Source organism: Schistocerca nitens, chromosome 6 (assembly GCF_023898315.1).
Source record: "Schistocerca nitens isolate TAMUIC-IGC-003100 chromosome 6, iqSchNite1.1, whole genome shotgun sequence".
In the NCBI taxonomy this organism is placed as follows: Eukaryota; Metazoa; Arthropoda; class Insecta; order Orthoptera; family Acrididae; genus Schistocerca; species Schistocerca nitens.
This window is the reverse complement of record NC_064619.1, coordinates 179,347,932-179,372,104: the sequence shown is the minus strand read 5'-3', so window position 1 is coordinate 179,372,104 and position 24,173 is coordinate 179,347,932. Positions and strand designations below refer to the sequence as shown.

Below are 24,173 nucleotides of genomic sequence, written 5' to 3'. Positions count from 1 at the left end.
TGCGATCCCTGCGTGGTCAGGGGGCTACCACCAAGAGGGTACATGACGACCCCATCACAACGGACTGGCTACCGTGCTGGATTTTAGGTGTTGAAAGGGTCCACAGTTGTCGTGGGCGCTAAGAAGAGGATTGCGCACAAGACGAGAAGGAGACAACCCAGAAGATGTTGGGTGTGATCCCCCCAATACAACAATAGGGAACATGCAAGATGGTGGTGCATGAGGGACCAATAGAAAAACACCACGTAAGGTGTCCTTCCCCAAATGGCACGCACTAACAACAGAAATTTGGAAAAAAGAGGTCAAACCCAAGAGGGGACCATCACAGAAGGCCGAAACGTTTGAGACTGCACCTCACCTTGGCTTGGCTTGGACAAGGTTAACAGTCAGTGCTGGTTTCGTCAGGCCACTCCTCCTCGTTGTTGGTATCCTGAGCAAGGTCGTGGAAGACCCGCTCAATTCACAAAGTTGAAAGGCGATGCTATAGAGGTGCCGGCGTTTCGTAGTTAGATCAGGAGTTACGCAGTCGCTCTCAGTCCTTCTCGATAGACGCTGCCGCTCCAACACGCGAGTTCTCCCGTGAGATGAGCCCGTCTCATCACTGGCCTCCCGCGCTGCCTACTACATCCTCTCAATTCTGGTTAGGCTCTTCTTAAATCTCTTTTTGGGAGACCAACTGTAAAAGAGCAAGGCGTTGTTTCTAGGTTTCCTGGTAAGACGTTTGTGTCTTCGAATGTACTGTTCCACTTACAAGGATTGCAACTTTAATAGTGGCAACTATTTATTTGCAACGTATACAAAATAGCGGGTGATCAAAAAGTCAGTATAAATTTTAAAACTGAATAAATCACGGAATGATGTATATAGACACGTACAAATTGACACACATCCCTGGAATGACATGGGGTTTTATTAGAACCAAAAAATACAAAAGTTCAAAAAATGTTCGACAGATGGTGCTTCATCTGATCAGAATAGCAATAATTAGTATAACAAAGTAATACAAAGCAAAGATGATGTTCTTCACAGGATATGCTCAATATGTCCACCAACATTCCTCAGCAATAGCTGTAGTCGAGGAATAATGTTGTGAACAGCACTGTAAAGCATGTCCGGAGTTATGGTGAGGCATTGGCGTCAGATGTTGTCTTTCAGTATCCCTAGCGATATCGGTCGATCACGATACACTTGCAACTTCAGGTAACCCCAAAGCCAATAATCGCACGGACTGAGGTCTGGGGACATAGGAGGCCAAGCATGACGAAAGTGGCGGCTGAGCACACGATCATCACCAAACGACGCGCGCAAGAGATCTTTCACACGTCTAGCAATATGGGGTGGAGCGCCATCCTGCATTTTGGTTCTAATAAAACCCCATGTCATTCCAAGCATGTGTGTCAATTTTTACTTCTCTATCTACATTATTCCGTGGTTTATTAAGTTTTTAAAATTTATACTGACTTTTTGATCACCCGGTAGATACATGTTCCAGAGTTTTACTGTCCTTCACTCTTACAGGCATTCGTCGGGCAATAGACAGGTCCACCGAACAATCAAAACAACTGGCGGTGCTAAGGGTGTCCTACGACTTTCGCATGGCTGAAACTGGTTATACACAATGCTGCTGACTACTCTGAAGGGTAATAAAACTTTGAAAAAATTATTCAATTGATACTTATAGCAGATACCCTCAATTTACTAAGTGTGTCAAACACAATATTCAAATTCCTTTCGTCACTTTCTTTTCATAACGTTAACACGATGTAATGCAGACGAAGCAATTCGTACGCCTGCGGCGCACCAATAATGACAGTCGAACGAACTCCTTCGGATTGGAGTAGTTGTAGTCTAGTGCGGGAGACGACGGGTAAGTGTGCACTTAGCAGCGGCAACGCGTTTCGCTATATGCAATGTCACCGGGGTAAGGTCGTACATGCTCACCAAGTATGTAAATTATATGAATGCGTGGTGTCTTGTTCTTTCGGGCATGTTCGAAAGAACAGACACCACGTGAAATCCCCGGCTATGATATGTTATATAAACTGGTAAACTGAAGGTGAGGGAGGGAGGAACGTGAAGGAGGGAGAAAGGAAAAGAAAGCGAAAGGATTAGTGATGTCAGCTGCGTCGGGACTTTGTGCAGAAGGAGTGGCGACGTGAGAAAATGTGTGCCGGTGTGCCGGACCGGGACTCGAACCCGTGATCTCCTGCTTATCAGGCAGTTGCGTTAACCATTACGCCACCTGCACACACTGTTTTCACTCGTCGTCGCTGATTCCGCATGAAGTCCGGATCCAGCTTCCCTTTCCTTTCCTTCCTCTCCCTGCCCCTTCAGTTTACATAAACGTACGTACATACTAAGATACCGCGACTCTGCGCAATATGCAGAGCAAATTGAGTGTACAGAAGTAACATTTTAATGTGCTGTATATAAAATTTGTAAGCTGCAACAGCATCGTTAACTGTATGAACAATGTGACGTAAGTCGAAGATTTATTTTATCTGTTGTAAGCAGTTTACAGTTTTGTCGTCTAATTTATTCCGTTTAATCATGCTAAACTTTAAACTGGATTTCTTTTTCAGCAGTTTGGGAGCCTTAGCCCACTCACTAGTAATTTTCATTCCAGTCTTACATCAAAAGAGCCGAAAACTGCGACCTATGTGCTGTTTCTGCGCTGGGACGACAGCATCATCATCATCATCATCAAGACACCAGGTTGGTATACATTTAGAACTGTTGCGTCTCGCAAGTTGATGCGATAGTATACAACTATGGCCGCTCTCACGCACTGCTTTCAAAGTAGGAATTTGGACAGGCCCGCGTAATCTGCAGTAACACACAGAGGACACACGCAGAAGAATAATACTTGTTCTCGTCAGGTAGCAAAGGTTAATTGGTTCCCAAGGTTCCCAAATAGTTCTTGCCCAATATTATAGCGACCCCCCGTTAGTATTGTTCCGCCGAACGTTAAATAACAAACTGCTGTAGTGCAGTGTCAAATCGTACGTAATTTTGCTGAGTTTCACAAAGGGATCATTTTAACTTTTTACATTTTTTTAACCCGAAAAGAACGAATAAATTTGCATAGAAATATTTCTAGTTTTGTACACTACACTTAAGAACTAACAAGAGAGAGAAAGAGAGAGAGAGAGAGAGAGAGAGAGAGAGAGAGAGAGAGCGGGGAAGAGGAATACCTGCCTAAAATCGTGTAGGACCCCCGCGAACACGCAGAAGTATCGGAACACGACGTGGCATGGACTCGACTAGAGTCTGAAATAGTCTTGGAAGGAGCTGATACCATGAATCCGGTAGGGCTGTCTATAAATCCGGAAGAGGGCGAGGGGGATGGAGATCTCTTTAGAACAGCACGTTGCAAGGCATCCCAAACATGCCCAATAATGCTCACGTCTCGGGAGTTTGGTGGCCAACGGAAGTGTTTAAACTCAAAAGAGCGTTCCTGGAGCCAGTCTTATCAATTCTGGACATGTGGGGTGTCGCACTGGTTTGTTGGAATTGCCCACATCCTTCGGAATGCACAATGGACAGGAATGGATGCAAGTAATCAGGCAGGATGATTACGTAAGTGTCAGTTGTCAGAGTATTATCTAGACGTATCAGGGGTCCCATATCACTCCAACTGCACACGCCCCACACCATTAGAGAGCCTCCACCAGCTTGAACAGTCTCCTGCTGACATGCAGGGGCCATGGATTCACGAGGTTGCCTCCATACCCGCACAAGTCCATCTGCTCGATACAATATGAAACGAGACTCGTCTGACCAACCAACATGTTTCCAGACATCAACAGTCCAATGTCGCTGCTGACGGGCCCAGGCGAGGCTTAAAGCTTTATGTCGTGCAGTCATCAAAGGTGCCAAGACTGTGCCTTCGGCTCCGGAAGCCCATATCTGTAATGTTTCTTTGAATGGTTGGAACGCTGACACTTGTTGATGGTCCAGCACTGAAATATGTAGCAATTTGCGGAAGAGTTGCACTCCTATCACGCTGAACGATTCTCTTCAGTGTCGTTGGTCCCGTTCTTGCAGGATCTTTTTCCGGCCGTAGCGCTGACGGAGATTTGATGTTTTACCGGATTCCTGATATTCACGGTACGCTCATGAAATGGTCGTATGGGAAAATACCCATTTCCTCGCTAACTCGGAGATGCTGTATCCATCGCTCGTGCGCCGACTATATCATCACGTTCAAACTCACTTAAATCTTGATAACCTGCCATTGTAGCAGCCGTAATCGATTTATCAACTGTGCCAGACACTTGTTGTCTTAAATAGGCGTTTCCGACAGCAGCGCCGTATTCTGCCTGTTTACTCTTTATTTGAATACGCATGCCTGGGCGCTTTCTTTGGCGCTTCACTGTAGTTGAGAGGGAAGATGGAAACGGGAGGAGAAAGAGAGGTGGGGAGGGGGTGTTCTTAACGCATCGCCCGAAAAACTAACGCAATAACGAATAGTCAATGGTGTTTCTTATCACCTGAAAAAAGAATTGGAGACTTCAACATAATCTCGGACAGCAGAGACAAATCTAGAAGTGAACGAAACGTTAACTACGTAACTTTATTTTTTCGAGGAGATAATTAAAACTTTGTGACTACTGCTCTCGTAAATCTTGGAGGTTGTGACGAAGGCCAAAGGTGCCGACGGGACGTGTGCTTTGCTCCGTCGGCGCCTCGTGTGCGGCAGACGAGCTGTTCTTTGTTTAGCAAAGGTGACAGCGGACGTAGTGGGGTACGCAGAGCGAAACCGTCTGAATATTTCAGCAGGCCTAATCCGAGCACCTCAAGGCGGCGGCTGCGGGCGCTGCAACATTTAGCGCGCCTCGGCTGGGTGCATTAGTAAAGGCCGCGTGCAACGCCCCCGCACCAGCTGCGGCGAGCGTCTGGGGACCGCCACTCGAGTGCATCACCGCCAGGAATGTTCCTCACGGGGGCTTCGCCATTCTCCACTCACTTTCCTTGAGAACCCTATCGCTTTGCCATAGGCCAAGCCGTCCTGGACTCGTCAACGTCCTTACGAACATTCGTTCGTAATTCGAACATTCGTCTGTAATTATAGAAAGTCTATAAAAGCCAGTGTGAGGTTTATCTATCTTTTTTGTCGTTGGTGTTTCAACTGGTCAGATACCAACCTCTACAAACCTCAATTTCTTTCCATCTCTAAATACTTGTAAATCATCATGCCCTTTATGATCTGTGCTGCTCCATACTTGTTATTTTCTCATTATTCTCTACCGTTCACCACGACTATGTTTCTGGTATCAATGTTTTCTTTTCATTCCATCCATCCATCCTTATATATACTCCGCAAGCCAGTGTGTGGTGCATAGAGGAGGTTACCTCATACCACAATTTGGTTTTTTCTTTCCAGTTCCACTCGCAGACAGATCGAGAGAAACGAGCCTTAATTTCAATTATCGTATCTGCGTGGCCCTTACGCGAAATGTACGTTGGCGGGAGCAAAATCGTTGTGCAGTCAATCCCAAATCCCGGTTCTCTAGACTTTCTCAAAGGTGCATCGCGAAAAGAATGTCATCTTCGTTCCAGGGATTCCCATTGAAGTTCACGAAGCATCTCCGTAATACTCGTGTGCTGATATATCCTACCAGTAACATATCTAGCAGCACACCTCTGAACTGCTTCGATGTCTTCCTTTAGTACGACCTGGTGGGGATCCCAAACACTCTAACAGTACTCAAAAATGGGTCGCCTTAGTATTCTCGACAGGTCTCGTTCACAGATCAACCTCATTTTCCTAGTATTCTCCCAATAAACCGAAACTGATCACTCGCCTTCCCTACTACAGTGATTATGTACTAGTTCCGTTTCACATCGCTTTGCTACGTTACGTCTAGATATTTTTTCCACGTGACTGTGTCAAGCAGCACAGCTACTCATCTGCATTAACTTACATTTTTTCTACAATCAGAGGTAGCTGCCATTCATCGCACCAAGTAGAAATTTTTTCTAAGTCGTCATCTATCCTCCTACAGTCACTCAACGACGACACCACAGAGTCATCAACAGCCGCAAATTGCTGTTCATCCTGTCTGTCAAATCATTTATGTATATACGAAGAATAAGAGCGGTCCTTTGACACTTACCTGTGGCACGCCTGACGATACCCTTTTGTCTGACAAAAACTCACCGTCCAGAAAAACCTACTGGGTTCTATTAATTAAAAGACTTCGAGCCACTCACATATTTGGCAACCTAATAATTTTGCTCGTACCTTCGCTAACTGTCTGCAGTGGGGCACCGCGTCAAACGCTTTTCGGAAATCTAGGGATATGGGTTCTGCTTGTTGCCCTTCATCCATCGTTGGCAGGACATCATGTGAGAAAAAGACGAGCTGACTTTTGGACGAGCGATGCTTTCTAAATCCGTCCTGATTGGACAGAAGTTCCTCGATCTCCAGGAAATTTATAACATTCGAAATCAGAACTGGTTCAAAAGTTCTGCAGTAAGCCAATGTTAAGGAAATGTGGCTAATTTTGTAAATCCGTTCTTTTACCCTTCCTACACACAGGAGTCAGCTGCTCTTTTTTTCAGCCGTTTGGTACTTTGCGCTGGGCGAGAGAATTGCGATAAATGCAAGCTAAGAAAGTGGCCAGAGTACTCTGTGTAAAAGCAAATTCGGGTTGCATCCGAAGGCGACACTTTTTTTTTCAACTCTCATCTGTTTTCAACTCTTTCGGTTAATATTCAGGAAAATTTTGCCAACTGAAAATTCGTACCGGACCGGGATTCAATCCCGGATGCTTCGCTTCTCTAGAACAGTTGTCTTAACCACCTCGGCCATCACGACACGATTCCCGACTGACCCAAATTCCGATCTCGTCATGCGTCGATGCAGTGTCCCTGTCGATAATCACGGCCGCTAAATCATACCAGTGTGTGGTCTATGTTCAGTCAGACATGTCCGACAGAACAGATGCCGTACAGATCAACATAACGTAATCTTTCAGTTGCTTCTCTACGGCAGGGGGTACCTCCCTACGACAGCCTGTGCGACGATCAACGGCGATATGTCTGTAAGATTCTCCTGCAAGAATAATTTGTTTAAAGCAAAATTTAAAACTTCTCTTCTATAGCCACACCAGACTGGTCAGTTAGTGACTGAACAGAAGCGTTCGACCCGCTTAGTTGTTTTACGTAGGACCAGAATTTTCTGGGGTCCTCTGATAGATCCTCTGCTAAGGTATGACGGTGGTAGCAGATGTAGCTTCGCGCATCGATCTTGTTGCGTTGTATTCATACACCACCTATCTGCTGTCTACTTTGCATTTGCATCGAGTAATTTTCACCGAACCTGCACTTTCGGAATTGTATTCGTTGATTTAACGCAAAAATTTCAACAGGTTTAATATACTGACGATAGTTCGCGACTTTTTTTACCACTCCGCCAATTTCTCAACCTACTTCGGTACAAAAAAAATACCTCTGTACTCAAACTCTTGTTACTATTTTTTCAGCTTCCGACCAAGTTATGTCCAGGAAGTGCTCTACGAAGACACTCTCAAATGCCACAGTTCCACTTAATAAAAAAATTTGTTTAGCCTCATAATTCGGCAGCTATGAACCTACCAGCTCATACAACTGGCCGCACTGTCTGCTGTATCTTAGCTAAGTTTATTTTAAAATAAAGACTTTACCAACAAACCCCCAACTTTTTAAAGAATCGAGCCCCTATGTATAAAACAGCTTCAAAAATCTGATTACAAATCAGTTAATGTGTTAAATACTTGTCTTTACGCACGTAAGCAATAAAACATTTTGGAAACGTTTGAAATTCTGCTTAAAATTTGTTGTAAATTGCTACGTGCTCTCTTTCTCAAATACTGGATTTGGGCGCCATCAGTTACGTTGCCGTAAGACAAACACACGCCCCGTTCCTAGATATAATACGTAAGATTATATCTAATGAGTACGTTATGATAGCATTTTAAATACGGTCAATAGTTACTTGAATTATTCGAAATCAAATTTTCGTTGCCACAGGAGGCCGCTAAGATGGTCATACTGGAAGTAGTGCTGGATTTCCTGACAGCGGTTTAGTACTGTAGATTCCAATTTCCATTGCGTTCACTACCAACTTGTGTAAGCACATACAGAATACTGTAGTTCGACGATAATTGTTAATAGATGTTACAGAACTAGTTCCTCACCGCTATTTGCCTCTGTTAATGTAAATGTCGGCTCGTACTACAATCCTAAACGGTCTGCTATCCTACATAACTATCAACTCAACACGAAAAGTGAATAATGAATCATAGTGGGCGACCGTATTAGTGAATTCTGTGAGAGATTGGAGACGAGTGACACAATTTGCATGCCTTATGTCCTTAACAAGTACGTTTCGCCAAGAAAAACAGTAGTAATAGGTGAATTCCACGAAATTTGTCACTTCTTCCCAGTGTTAGGTGAGCGTATTAGTGAAGATAAACTGAAACAGAGATTAGTAGGATCAATTTAAATGGTGGTCGTGTAATACTGTATCATCTCATCGCGAATACCAAGCACCGACTTCCGCCCTCTGCGTTGTGCAGGTGTGTCATAGCTAAGAGTCAGTTCGTATTCTGAAGAGCCTCTCACACAACGGAGAGTGTATGCAGTACGACCAACGGAGTTTTCCTTAGCTGTGTAAGTGAGCCATCACAGTCGGAACCGAATCACTTCGATTACGCAGTCGACATTTGTGCACAGTAACGTCAGTGAAGCTAGATGTATCAGAACCCAGTAAGTCAAGTATGTTTGAAATGCTTCATGTCGCGCAGCGCAGTATGGGTAGTAGTAGAAGATAGGGGCGGAGGACTTAACAGTCATTCCGGTATTCCCTCAAATCGATTTCGAATAGCTACGAAAAGCGTGTGTTTATGAATAAGAGAGGGGAAACAATATGTAATGCTAGTTAAATTATATAGAAGACGTGGATATCTCATTTACTGTCTTAGCCATCAAACAAAACAGAGTTCACTTTTTAACGATTACTGGTTTCGTGAGTAGCTAGAGTTAGTAATTTTAAATGTTGTATTTGACAAACTGCTTATTGCCTTCTGTCTAGGGTTCTTCGGCCGACGTTCGTCTAATGATTTTTCTGACGTTTCGCCAGCACGAGTGGCTGTCACTGTCAAAGTTTCAGCCTCCATTGGTAGTAGTGGATTGGAGGGTGAAACTTTGACAATGCCAGCCACTCGTGCTGGAGAAACGTCAGAAAAATCATCAGACGAACCTCGGCCGAAGAACCTGAGGCAGAAGCCAACAGACAGTTTTGTCAACGAGTGGCCACGAAAGTCTTAACAATTTTGTATGTTGTATTTCATTGGATTTTCTTTTAAATTAAAGATTTCTATACTGAGCACCGCATATCCACACGCTTGTTCTCACTAGTCAGTCAAGGCACATGGTCTGATTTTTTAAGGGAGAGTAGTGAAAGCCAAGAGGAGCTGATAACGTTCTGTCCTATAAAGACTGATTCACAGAAGGGCAAACACAGGTTATGGGACATACGAAATGTCCTGGGCTAAGCAACCGACAGCAGAAGACTCTCTATCCAATCACTGTAATCGAGCGCTTAAAACCACCTGAGACCACAGAGTCTGCACCACCAGCCACGTGCTTAATCCGTACGACGAATCCCGTGGACCCAAACATAAAATAAGTTGGTCACGTTGCACGCCTCACTGTTGTCGCTGAAACGAATCACAACAAGGTATCCACTAATCATTTCAGAAATTGGAAAACAGACTACAAGAAACATACGCTCGTTACTCTCAAATAGGGTAAAAAATAGTGTAGCCGAGCGCCAGTAGTGCGAGAAGAAGAAAGCAGCCGTCACCCCGCGCAGCGTCAACGGAAGCGAAGAGAACGGAGAGCCCGGAAAGAACTTACCGACGAGAGCGAGAATAACGGTGAGGAGCGGCGCGGCGGGGAACGTGATGGTCACGTTGAACTCCAGCATCTGCAGCACGTCCACTGAAACAGACAGCGTCAACAGGCGTCACGGAGGGCGGAACCAAATGACAGGCAAAAAGAGTACAAATGGCGGGGAAGAAAGGGCCAAGTTCCGTAACCAGAATGAGGCGGCCGAGAGAACCCTGGACGCGAAGGGCACGAGTCTTGAGGGATCTTATGTGACTAACAATTGGAATAAAATGCATTGTGGGACATAGACGTAAACAAACGGGGAAAGTGTATGGAAGTGGAAAAATTCCCAACGAAACTACAGAAAGGAAACTCTACCGAATGTTACGTGGCAATCAGCAAAGGCGAGCATAAAAATAAATAAATAAAAACAGCTCTGAATACTAGAAACCTTCACAGTATAACATATTAGTCAGCATAAGAAGCGCCATAGATCCAAGTTTGTGTGGGAAGCGGCGATGCTCTAGCACAGATACTGAGCAGTGCAATCATTCCACAATCACAAACGTCAAGTAGTCACAGAGTGCAAAGTGTTTTTCAGAACATCCGTGAAAAACAGGAGGCCGATCTCTTATTATGCACGTCTCTCTCCTTTCCGTCATCGGCCAGAATGGGGAAAAAAAAAGACGAGAGCCGCGTGAAATTATGAACTTTACATTTTACTGTTTATTCCGGAAAGCATAGCTATGGGTAAGCATCCCTGATTCCTATCAAATAGTTTCTCCCTCTCATTCCTAAATCATTCTTACTTCAGTTGAATTACAGTAATGGTTTCATTTCTATCATACGCGGACAGGTGTAGGGCTTCCACGTCACAGTGAGAATTGGTTACTGATGGAGCTGCATCGACAAGATACACGTGTAAAATGGGGCACTTTACAGGCAGAACGGCAGCAGGAAGGCTCCAACATTTCGTCGACATCATTACAGTTGGTAAACTATCTCAGTTCAGTAAGGATTTGGGAGGAAAGAGCCACAAATTGACTAAGCTGCCTTTCCAGCATTCACATGCAGTTGATTATGAAAACCAGGGAAAACCTACATCAGGATGACCAAAGTATCCAATTCTTTGTCCCGAAATCGCCTCCAGATTGCTTTGTCAATAATGGCCTATACAGTTTGGGAACCAAGAATAGTCCACCATTCAATTCGTATTGGAAATTATTATGGTCATCACTGTCAAATCAAACGATTAATGTTACACTGGGGATTAAATCGCCGGTTTTAAGAAAGAGATGTGAAATTTCCGTGTGAGGCGTGTCGGGAAAGATTTCCGACGCAAGAAGCTGCGTGAAAGAAGGAGAGAGAGGAGGAGGAGAGGAGAGGAGAGGAGAGGAGAGGAGAGGAGAGGAGAGGAGAGGAGAGGAGAGGAGAGGAGAGGAGAGGAGAGGAGAGGAGAGGAGAGGAGAGGAGAGGAGAGGAGAGGAGAGGAGAGAGAGGGAGGGGGGAGAGAGAGAGGGAAGGAGCGAGGGAGGAAGAGGGCGAGAGAGAGCAGAAGGCGTAGCGCGGCGCGCCTGAAGAGCTGAAACAGAAATCCCATCTCATGTTCTTAAGGGGGTGGCGCTCACCTTATAGTCCGGCCCAAGCCATCCCCGGGGCCATGAATATTTCATAGCGACGCCGCGCCGTAGCCCACCACGCTGGCCTCCCGACTCCTCCTGCCGCCGCCGCCGCCGCCGCCCCCACACAACACGTTTCCCACAAGCGCAACTGTACCGCCTTTCCCTTTCTGGCCCACACTCGCCCAGTCCACAGAATTAACACACTCGTAGCGCACTCAATTCGTCACATTCCTCCTAAATGTCGAGAGCATCGCCTCCAGCATGAGCAACAATCTTTTGGGACAGGGCACGCTTAGGCCCCAGACTGTCATAGTTTGCGCCACTGTCTATTAGGAATTTCCTAGTAAATTAGCCCCACGCTTAACTACAATCCATCGCAGATCGCTTACGCTGAGAACGGTTTCCAGTGACTGGAAAACGATCGCGATTCATATCCATGTACACACACACCAGTAGAAATGACTTACAGAACCACTACCATATCTCGACTCTTTCTGTAGCAAATACCACCTTTCTTATGTTTTTTTTTTTTTTATGACACACTCACATGAACATTTCACAACGCCTTAACTGGTGGTCAACCTCAGACTATGGATACATCGTGCAATTGGTATTACGTGGACACTTTCACGCGGCAGTTTTAGGTGGGAGTATTTTGAAATATAGTTGCGTAAGACACCAGCAGAGATCGGGCCTGGACTACGTCGTTTAAGACACTGTAAACCTCAACAAGCAACTGTGCGGTTGCCGCTAACAAGTGTTACGCGACTCAGCGTTGCTTTGGGTTGTGCGTTGCTCGTTGTTTTCCTTTCTTACTCTGAAAGGAGTCAAGAGGCTAATCCTGACACACCATGTGGTTCGTGTACGACTTTCTGAACACCAGAAGGGATCGGTGATCCCTACGGCCATCTGTCAGTTCCGCTTTCGCAAAAGCGCAGAACACAGTTGTACACCGCCAGCCTTGTAAGAGGAAAGCGGGGCTTGTTACCTATAACGCTCTCTCACCCCTGGGACAATCTAAGGTCTTGATTGTTTACGCTCGGGCCCGACCGTCACGTAATAGTGTCCGCACTATAATGTATTAGTCGACCACTATATTATTGCACCAGGGATTGAAAACGCTTTGGTCGCCTTATCGCAACTCAGTTCGTAATCGGTGTTGATAGTATAATGCATACTTGATCTGAAAGGATTGACAATGCGATTAATTTTTCTTAGTCAAGACTTTACTTGTTTACTGTACCATCATCGCCTATTTTCGATAACGGACAAGTGCAATGATATCGTGATCTACTAATATTACTCAAACACGAAGTTACTGCACTTCGCCGTTATCGAAAACATTCAATGATGTTACAGCAAAAAAATAAAGTTTTGACTAAGGAAAATGCATTGCACTGTCAATGCTTTCAGATCAAGTGTACATTATACTATCAACACCGATTACAAGCTGAATCGTGATAAAGCGACCAAAGCGTCCAAGCGTCCTCAATCCCAGGTGCAATAATATTGTGGTCGACTAATAACGTTCCCGCTACATTGTCAACTTTACTGAAAATAAACACTAGCTGGACGAAACCGGTTACAGTATTGTGAAATGCTGTTGCGATTTTGACGTACAAAATAGAAAAAAAATATAAGATCATAATGTGGACTAGAAACATTTAAAATAGATGTAAGACTTAACAAAATGGAAAGACCAAATGGTTTGACAAAAAACATTTACAACAAGAACGCATTTCTATAAAAACTAAACCGAAACACCATATCACAGTGGTACAACCAGAATGTTTATATGGATGCAGGTGCCTAAAGGTGAGCTATAAGCTAAACAGAATAGAGGTACCTGTGAGACGAATTATTAGAAAATAATCGCTGCAATACAAACTGTAGATGGCTGGGTAATGAGGAGATCTACAAAATATATAGAGAAAATATCAGAAGTAATGGCTAACCGAAGATTAATCTTTTTTGGATACCTCTACCGAATGAATGACAACAGGCTACAGGAACAAATGGTCCTTTATTTCTAGAAAAATAAATCGACATTAGCATGGACTGCACAAATAGAGAAAGAACTAGAAAGAAATTACATTAAAAAATAGGAAATGAGAAAATGAAACATCTGAATGGTGGGCTAGCGCTGTGACTTTATTACAGAACCATCACTTGGTGTCAGTTTTCTGCGTACCACTCCCCTAAGACAATCGTTTCACAACGAGTATCAACGATGTCGTTAGCGTAAATAAAGAAACCAACATTTTCTCCATGACAGATTGGTATTTTTAGTCTGCTACAAGTGTGTTCTCCTTATCAGATACCTTGTTTTCCCACTGGGTCAGAAGACTGTAGGGCTTCCGTCGATGTTCATTTATATGTATCACTTGTAACTTTTGTTTTTCCGTAGAGAATAGGGGATTTTCTCGGTAGTGCGAGGTACTACATGATAGACGCTGCTCACTCAAGAACTATGATGACTGCTCTTTCAGAATAGTGTGAAATATACATAAATGCAGACTCAAGAATGCTTTTGTTTGGTAGCAAGATGCACTCATCAGTCTCTCGCCACTAGTTTACCTACTGAAGCAACGTTCTCTTCACTAACCTACGGAGAAGATTCATGTGCGCATACAGTTGTCAGGCTGAGGGAGGGGCCGCAGGGGGGGGGGGGGGGAGGGGGAGAGGGAGGGAGAATGATATGATTATCTGAGTCACTTACGTCGCAGTTTGTTGACTCTTATTTACGTTAGCAAACAAGTGATACCGATGTTGGGATTTGTTTAACACACGGATTCCCAAAATATGTTTGACGGAGCGAAAAAATCAAACTTATTTATGTAGTACTGCGTAACGTCCTGCGCATATTAGTGCAGTAAGACGGCAGAACCATGTTTTGTGCCTGCATAAGTGCTCAACTACTGTGAATCTTACAAGGGGAGGCCACGACGTTGGGGTCACATGTTTACGTCAGGGTCTGTACACCTTTAGTAGGCCACTAAAACAACACAACGTGTAAGTAGTAAGGTGCGCTACTCTGCCAATTCAGAGAAAATCGCAAGACAAGTTTTACGCGTCTATTATACGAGATTAACGGATGTGCCTGTGCGTAGGTACCTGATGTTAGAGTTCGTGGTCAGCTTTCGAGCTTCGTAAGACGAACGTGTATGAGGCGAAGGTTCGACTCCCGCTCTAACTTAATTTTTAATCTATATATTTTTCATCACTGGTCATATTATTTAATTTACACGATATTTGGGAGATAATGTAACTAAAAATAAACTCCTGTATTTGCATGAAGTTTTAGTGAATTTCCTGTTATTTGACTATTAACCACTTTTAATTAAATTTAGTTATTAGAACAAACATATTTATAACTATCGACAAGTAAATGAAGAAACACAAATAGTCCTGCTGAAAATGGATACCTGTCGTGATTTGCGAAATTCCTTACACATGCAATCTGGTAAGCTACACGAAACTACTTTGCATCTCGACGCTTCGAGTTGTAGAGGCAGGCCCCATTTGGCAGTTAACCTGCGTAGCGATGTGACGTAGCAATAACGAATACTGTAGGTGCTAATTTTTTGAATATCAGAGAATTTACACATGTGCTACAAAAATGAAGGTCTGAGCTGGAGTCGAATCGTCGCCTCATACACGTTCGTCTTCCGTAGCTCGAACGCTAACCGCTTCACCACCATTAACGCTAACGTCCGGCACCTACGCACATATACATCAGTTACATAAGAGACGCGTAAATGTTCTCTTGCGATTTTCTCGGAATTACCATAATAGCGCAACTTAGTACTTGTACATTATGTTGTTTTAATTACCTACTGAAGGTTCACAAAGTTTGAAGTAAATCCGTAATCCCAATGTCGTGGTCTCCCTTTGTCAGTAACAACCAAAAGAAAATTATATTCAATAGGGGGAAATAAAATTAAAATAGTACTGAGGAGTATTTCCTCAATTTCACTTATTTTCTCAGAATTACTGCGGTATAATTTGTGCGCAGAAGAAACATTTTTTTTTTTTTAATATGAGACGTCTGTAAGTAAATCAAGTAACGAGACGTATACTTCATTGAGGAAGAATAGGAAATTATCAGTTTTGGTAAGTTCCATGGGCGGAACGTTTCTGAAACGCTGCTTTGATCACCGCTGCGCGAGAGTCGAACGGTAAGGACGAGGGAGAGAGCGACTTGGTTGGTTGGTTGGTTGGTTTGGGGAAGGAGACCAGACAGCGTGGTCATCGGTCTCATCGGATTAGTGAAGGATGGGGAAAGGAAGTCGGCCGTGCCCTTTCAGAGGAACCATCCCGGCATTTGCCTGGAGTGATTTAGGGAAATCACGGAAAACCTAAATCTGGATGGCCGGACGCGGGATTGAACCGTCGTCCTCCCGAATGCGAGTCCAGTGTCTAACCACTGCGCCACCTCGCTCGGTGAGAGCGACTTCACAGACATTAGTGTATTAATGCGCAGTGATTTTCTGCGGATCGTATTATCTTTCATGGAGTTTCAAATTCGGACTTCACGCGGAGTCTCGAGTTGTGGTGAAATCAGATCCTTGACTAGCCTCAACAGGCTTACAATCAGGCACCGAAGAAAAAAAAATACACTATCTGTCGTAAAAACGCAACTTTACTTTGGTGTATGAAGCGACGTACTCGTGTGATTACGATAAGGACGAGCGTTCTGTGCACTGCGACGCCTGGTGGACTGTGTGTGAACCAGCGTCTGTTAGGCAGTTGCCTAGCAAAGGCATCCCGACAGAAGTCGCGAACAAATTTCGCTGTCCAATGGTCTTGAAAATTGTGTTAATTCGAGACATGAAGTGCGACTACAGCCCACTTCCGGCTTTGATAAAGAGTGCACAGCGGCTGAACTTAAGAATCTCCGTCACGGCGTCACAGCAGGCTCTGGCGATTTACGGTGGCCAGTGCGTCGCGGGAGGACGCCCATCACCGGCACGTCAGGACGGTACAAGTCGGCCACTGGAGCCGTAAATTATCCACAGACACTACCACGCGCTCTTCAGCCCCGAGGTATCATAAACGACACCTCTGTCTTTTTTTTTTTTCCACGTTCACATTCGCAGCTGAACTTTTTCTGGCCTGTGGTATCATGTACGACACACATCGTGCTTCCGACAGCTCACTTATTCGTCCTTCTGCCGAGCGCCAAGAGGTCGAAATTCTGAAACTGCACGACATATCTCGGCGAAATAAAGAACATATCTTCTTCTAATTACCAAACTTCTCATATGCTTCACAAACTTAAACGTGCACTGACATTCCTCCAACAATAGCTAGCTGTAATTCAATGTTACAACGGATTTAAAAGCTTCAAACTTTTGGGTTTAACATATGATACCTCCCAACTCGATGCCGAATTTGTTTACGTCAGTTAAAGTGGCTTTTTTTCGCTTTACTCTCAGGCTTTACTGCTATCTTCAAAATAACAACTCAAAATGCAGGACAGAAGGCTGCAGAGGCCTTAGCTTTGTACGGCGAGCGCAGTGCAAAATGTTCCTTTCCTCTACTAGTGACAGGAAGTGCTTTAACACATTGCACAAACCGAAAAATTAAATCAGGATAAATAATGTTAACTTAATGTTGATCCTTGTACTAATATGAAGAAAAGCTACAATATTTTGAAAAATATCAAGGAGCATCCGCGAACTGTAATATTTGAAGATATGTTTCAAAACCAAGATCGCATTTAAATATCTAAAGTAAACGCAAAAAGTAACATCTCTCACCGCGCTGCCACAAATAGCGGACATGAAGAGATAGCTTGCTTCACACAGCGCCCGATTCAATACATCTCCAGACGAGCATGTGTGTGGTCGCACGCAATCGTCGAAAGTTGCACAGCAACATGATTGTAAATAGTACTTTTATGAACGGCGTGCTGATTAATTATGATCTACTTGCTGCTACAGCTTGCATTTCCAAACTAATTACATTTTCAGCACTGTCAAAATACAGTGTTATTCTAAATGATGGACCCATTTTCAAAACTTCGTATTCATTCAAGTACAAATGCAAAATCAACAACCTTTATACCCATGAAAAGAGGAACTTTCAAAGTTTTTTTCAGTTTGATATCAATTTAATAATTTGTAATTAATAAGTTTTTAACAATTATTTATTAACTATAAAAGTGATAAATGTTATAAATGTTCAATGTGGCCACCATTGGCTGCACGCCAAACAACGACGCGGTAGCCAAACTCGTCCCACACAAGCGAAAGCTATATATCTGCTGTTACTGAGTGCACGGCAGCAGTGATCCGGTTCCGCAGATCGTTCAGAGTGGTTGGCAGAGGCAGGACGTAAACAGCTTCCTTCACATAACAACATAAGAAATAGTCGCAGTGTGTGAGGTTAGGAGATCTCGGTGACCAGAAGTGCAGAGCCAGGTCCAAGTCCCCTGTGACCGATCCAGCGCTGAGAAATGGAGTCATTCAAAAAGCCTCGTACATCACAGTGCCAATGGGGCGGAGTTCCATCCTGTTGGAAAATGAAGTCCTCGGAATCTTCCACAACTTGAGGGAACAGCCATTGTTCCAACATGTCCAGGTATGTGATTCCCACTACAGTCCTTCCCGCAAAGAAAAATGGTACATAAACCTTTGTATGGGATACGGCGTAGAAAACGTTCATCTTTGGTGACACTCTTCCGTGTTACAATGGTGAATGTGGATTTCCAAACACCATATACGAACATTGTGTCTGTTGAATTTTCCACTAAGGTGGAACGTCGCTTCAGCGCTAAAATTTACACGCTGTAGGAAAGCGACATCGTCAATCTTTGTTACGACATAACCACAAAATGCGAGACGCTTCTCTTTGTCACTGGGGTTGAGAGCCTGTACAAGTTGTAATCGGTAGGGATTTCATAGCAAACACCGTCTCAGAACTTTCCATACAGTTGGTTGGGGTATTCCAAGTTCTCGACTGGCTCTATTGGTAGACTTACTGGGACGGCGCACAAAGCTTTCTTGAATTCATCGGACATCATCCTCTTGACACACGCGGTCGGCCTGTGCTTTTTCCTTTACACACTCTCCCAGTCGGTTTAAACTGCTTAAACCACCAGCTAATGCTTTTGCGAATTGCTGGTTGAATACCAAATTTGGTACGGAACTTTTCGCGAACTTAAGAACGCAGAAAACCTTGTGCTCCACAGCCGCCATCTCACTCACGACCTACAGTGATACGGAATGACGGCCTTAAAGCCGCGCGAACTCTACCGGCCGCTTCTGAAATCATCACCGCCTGCCCGCCACCGCCCACCAAAAACTTTGAAACTTCCACTTTTAATTGGTATAAAGCTTATTCATTTTGGTTTATTACTTGAATACATAAGAATTTTTGAAAATGGGTCCATCATTTAGAGTAACCCTTTATACGTATATTTTTGAAAAAGTAAAATATTATACGTAAGTTTTTCGTTCCTACTAGTATAGAAAATATGTTAAACAAATGCAGTATGTGTCGATGTCGTACTGCACGTCCAAAGGCGACAGTAAAGTACTGCTCAAACCGGTCGTCAGTTAAAAAAAAAAAATTTAAAAACATTAAACGCGATCTTGGCTCTGAAGTATGTCTTCAAATATTTTCAATTGTTTACTTACAATTGTTGAAAATTTTGATACCAAGTGTGTATTCTGACCAATCTCGGAACGTATAGCAAATATAAGGAATGTGTGTGCGGTGTATGATTTAAGTTATGTGCATAGTTGTCCTGCTTAAGTCCTTACTTATCATATAAGTACCATCTATAAGAAATTCAGTATGGTCTCAAAAAATTTTGAGGGTCATTCATTGTTAACTCACATTAACAAAAAGCAACTAACACAACGTATCTCATTCCTACTTCTCATAACTGCTTGGGACTGAAGATGACAGAAGTCATAAGTACGCTCAACGGCGACTCAGTAAATATTGTCATAAAGGACGTTGAAACTCAAAACGTACAACGTAACACACGACCACGGAAAAGACCAGGTTACGTAGCAACAAGCGCGGGTGCAAATAAAAGACGGACAGTAACCCGAAATTGAGAAATACGGACGCAGAAAGAGTAATAGCTAAGGCCAACGTTAGAGCGTAATACATACAAGGACTTTAAAGCGAATAAAGGCACCACTGAGTCAGAATTCGATTACCAATAATGATAGAAGAGAGCAATGACTATAAAAATTACGATACGGTAAGACTTAACCCTAGGACGCCTGGGGGGGGGGGGTCGTTGAACCCACAATTTTTTTATGTCCTCTGCTTTTGCCCAAGTAACTTTCATACTACATATTCCCTTTGAGTTACTGTTTGTTGACTATTTTTATGAAATGTTAGTGTCACTATATTTTATAGAAAATTCCTGCTTTGAAAGAAAAAATAAATAAACTTGTTATGGGTCCAACAACCCCCCCCCCCCCCCTTAGGCTTCCATGCTATAGAAAATTTCCCTTAGTAGTATTTCGTATTTCTCATCTCTACAACAATGCAAGTTAGTTTCTAGTTGGCTGGTATTCTTGATATTCACAACAATCTGTTTACTTTCAGAGGAAGTGATTGTTGATGTCAGTCAGCAGTTATTTATCTTTTAAACTTGCAGTGAGTTAGTGCAGTTCCCCACACGTAGGCTTCCAGTAACTTTGGTGTCCTACACAGCAAAAACGAAACCAAGTAAAAACTTACTGATGTTGTCAACAATGCACCAACATAAGATAAAGGCACTGTTGGAGGAGAGAAGAATAAAACCGAGATAAATGCATATTATAATTCCACTAAAGGTGGAATTGATACCATTGATCAAATGACGTGTATGTACACCTGCAAGAGGGGAACAAAGAGATAGCCTCTATCTGTATTTTACTCTCCCATCGACATTTGTGCTATCAATGCAACCACCATATTCATCCAGCAACATCCAAGATGGAATGAAAAGAAACATAACAAACGGAAACTTTATCTTCTGCAAGCTGGGATGGAACTAGTGAAATTGCACGCAGAAGAAAGAAGTGCCAATGCAAGAGGGTTCTCTAACCAAATTGTTCAATCAATGGAGACTATTCTACAAAATAAAATCAAAGAAGTGACAACAGAAGCACGTCAGCCTCCTGCAGGGAAAGGTCAGTGCCATAATTGTGTAAGAAAAGCTAAAACAAAGAAGCAGAAGTACAACAATCTGAGTAAACCAAAACAGTATTGTGGACAGTTTCATAAACATGTGTGTAAGACATATTCAGAAAAAATTGTAAAGTGTGTCTCCTGCCTTGAAGTTGAGGACTCAGAGTAGTCTATTGTATATGAACACATCTGTATTTTGTATTGTAATATGTCAATTTTTTATTCACTCAATCCAATATTTATAACAATTAACAGCATTTATAAAGTTGTAATTTTTCGTCAGTAAACTTATTTAATACCTGTGGGCTCGCCGACACCCCCCCCCCCCTTAGGCATCCAAGTTGGGAAAAAAGGCTTGAGCTGCCTAGGGTTAAGAGAGTGAACAATCGCTAAAGCAACTGTAGCATGTGGCGTGCGGAAGGATGGGCACGATCACGCTGCAAGCTTGAATGACAGTCAACTAGTCATACTATGCCTACAAAGAACGAATAGACACGAATGTTGGAAAGGTACACGCAATGAAGCCTGGCCGAATACTATACCAAAATACACCAGAAAACAGCTGGCAGGTTATTGCAGCGGTGTCCAAGTAAGAAGGTGTGTGCGCGATGCTTTCAGCGCAGACGGAGGCGATGCCAGGGTGTTCCCTCTCACTCCCCCCACCCACACCACGTTTCCCACTCTAGCTGTTGGTAACGGGCAATGCTACGGAGCAGCGCCACGCTGGCCTGTGTTGCTGCCCCTGTTTCTCGCTAGGAATGGAAATGAGCGTACGGAATTGTGGGCCGGGAGTCTCCCATTCCGAAGTACGGCCGCCGAGGGCAAGTACCTACTGCATTCGACGCCACATTGGGCGACTTGCGCGTCGGAGATGGGGATGAAACGATGATGAGGACAACACAACACCCGGTCCCTGAGCGGAGAAAATCTCCTGCCTCAGCCGGGAATCGAACCCGGGCCCCATGGCGTGGCATTCCGACGCGCTGACCACTCAGCTAACGGGGGCGGACTTATCGCTAGAAAAAATTATATGCTCGGAAAACCATCACTGTCGCTTCTCAAAGTAATATTTTTCGTGCTTGCTTTATGCTACCCATAATGAACACTACAGTGGTTTTCCACCCTGGGTCATTCGCAAAAATTTATCAAGGGGCAAGATTCTAAACTTATTACTTTTATAAAATTGCTTTGGCTAATTCGAGAATATAAAATGCACCAAATACTAAATTAGACAGGAATTACGTTAAAGTTGTGCGCCGCTAACAATTGCTAAGCAGGAAGTAAATGTGTTTTACGTAGATAATTTAGCTCTACCCCTCTGTCTGTTCTTCTCATACTCCGTTCCTCTCTGTCCATCTATCTACACCCTCACACGGACAGCCCATCTCCTCACATACAACCCCCCCTCCCCCTCCCCCTCTCCCTCTCCCCCTCCCCCTCTCCCTTCACCTCCTCCTCCTCCTCCTCCTCCCCCATTTCTCTGTCCATCTATTGCCCCCTCTCACTATCCATCTCCTCCTCCCACATTCTCTGCTCACCTACACCCACTGACATCCATAGCCCATGGAACACACTCCGATACTACCCACACAACACACCATATGTGCAGGACAGCCTAGTTGTCTGATGTTACCAGTGTTTTTTCACCCCCATGCCCCCCCCCTCCATGGGAGCTATGTGGTACTTACGCCACAGCACTTCTATCCAGACAATAAGTAGTATGTGCACCAAATTTGGTTGAAGTCGGTCAAGTGGTATATATATAAGCCATCATTTTGAACCTACGATCTGAAATTACATCCTTCTTATGATTACTCCTAGGTATACTATTACGAAAAATCGTGTTGTATAGCTAGAAAAATAATCAGAAAAAATATCTGATTAGAAACAAATGTCAAAATGATACTCCTTAACATGTAGAAACAGAAAGTTTTAAAAATCATAGTACTTTTCACTGCAGTCTGCAAAGATCAATTTGCAATTTAGTGAAATCATAGACAGTCAGTGCTATAAAATGTGAGAATTTTTTAATAAGTACGAAAATCTATTCTCCAGAATTCCAGGAGGGTTGTTCTCTTGTGACCCTTGGTTATACCTATGACTCAGCCGTAGGTTAACTAAAATGATAATCAATGGTTAATGTTCTATATATATATCCATAAAGATACACTAGAGAAAGTATCGGCAGAACGACGCTGCTGGCTGGGGCATCACGTGGTACTTTTGCCCGTTGATACTGTGCAATGCGCCGCCACCCGCCTTCTTATGTGGACACCATTTTAACACATAGCAGTCACAAAGTACGAAATTAAAGTCGAAACTACTCCTGTGGTAGAAACATACAGCTTCCATTAAGTTTCGGGTGTACAGCCGTAAGAAATCTTGTTGCGGCTGCACACCCGAAACTTAATGGAACAGTCTTTGCGCCGCCAAAACCTGAAGATTCACACATACAGCTTCGTTTATCAATGCCCAATGCTATTAAGACAGGGGAAGTTTGAAAGAAACATTCCGAAACATATGGCCTACATACAGGGTTGCAGATTGCACAAAGACAAACAAACTGAGGAATTACTGTAAGTATGAACACAGATAAAACTATTAGGCACAAAGACTCACTAAATCAAACTTTCATGGTGGCCTCAGAAAGCAAGTGTAATTACAAACATATTTTCACAGCTGATTAAGAGAAACTCCCACAACACATAATTGTATGGAACAAGGTCCGAGGTAACACTGCACTCATTGCTAGTGAGAATCTGTTACAATGGTTTCTTATTTGGAATCCAAAGCAAACAGTGCTGGGGAAAAAACTACGCATTACAGTCTCTTTCATGTCTGATATAATACACTGTAAAATCACCAATGCAACAAGCAGAAGACAATTTAAGGAATATGAACGACAACGATAGATAAATTAGCTTGCTGCATGGCATAATATCTCTATCAGAGATGCAACTAAAACGTTAAGGAGTATGATATGGGCAGTTAGTCATCAGACAAATTACTTGTACACACCCAATACAAATAACATGCCGAATATAATGACTAAACGAGTTTCCACAACTTACAGTGCTAGACTCGACGTATTGTGAGTGCACAAAGAGCAAGAGGACATTAAACACGAAAAGGACATGCTGTACTTGGGGTACAGGGGATCTCAAGTCAATACAATACTCGTCTAGCGCCAACGTCAGGGTCAGGGTCAGGGACTTCAAACTACTGTGGAACTTTCCTACTGCAGAGAGTGTGGAGATATGACAGCGGGTGGAGAAGATACAAGTTGTTTGGAGGAACATCATGGATTCGCAGTGATTTAGGGAAATCAAAACGAATCTAAATGCGGATGATTGGCTGGAATTGCTCACCCACTACAGTCCGCTGAGTGCACTTTTGAGGTGCACTTAGAACATTTAATATTGATTTTCACCTTATTTTAGGTATGTGTGGCTTAAAGCAAACCCGACACCGATAACTTTTGGAGCATATCAACGGTTCGACGGAGAGTCAGATGCAGAAAGGGAGGCCCAA

The 24,173-nt window shown here is 43.5% G+C and overlaps 1 protein-coding gene and 1 non-coding gene across 5 annotated transcripts in view; both read right to left on the bottom strand.

Annotated features, from left to right (window-relative positions):
* LOC126263212 (membralin) overlaps positions 1-24,173 on the bottom strand; it is a 540,938-nt gene that overhangs the window by 255,006 nt on the left and 261,759 nt on the right. For 3 of the 4 annotated variants that reach the window (XM_049960283.1, XM_049960280.1, XM_049960281.1), the window contains one exon: positions 9,907-9,990. The exons of the other annotated variant lie outside the window; for it this stretch is intronic. In XM_049960283.1, coding sequence (XP_049816240.1) covers positions 9,907-9,990 — 84 coding nt within the window. The remainder of the gene's footprint in view (positions 1-9,906; positions 9,991-24,173) is intronic. 4 annotated transcript variants of the gene reach the window in all.
* On the bottom strand, positions 2,175-2,248 carry Trnai-gau (transfer RNA isoleucine (anticodon GAU)). Its single transcript has one exon. It is a non-coding gene; the product is annotated as a tRNA-Ile (tRNA).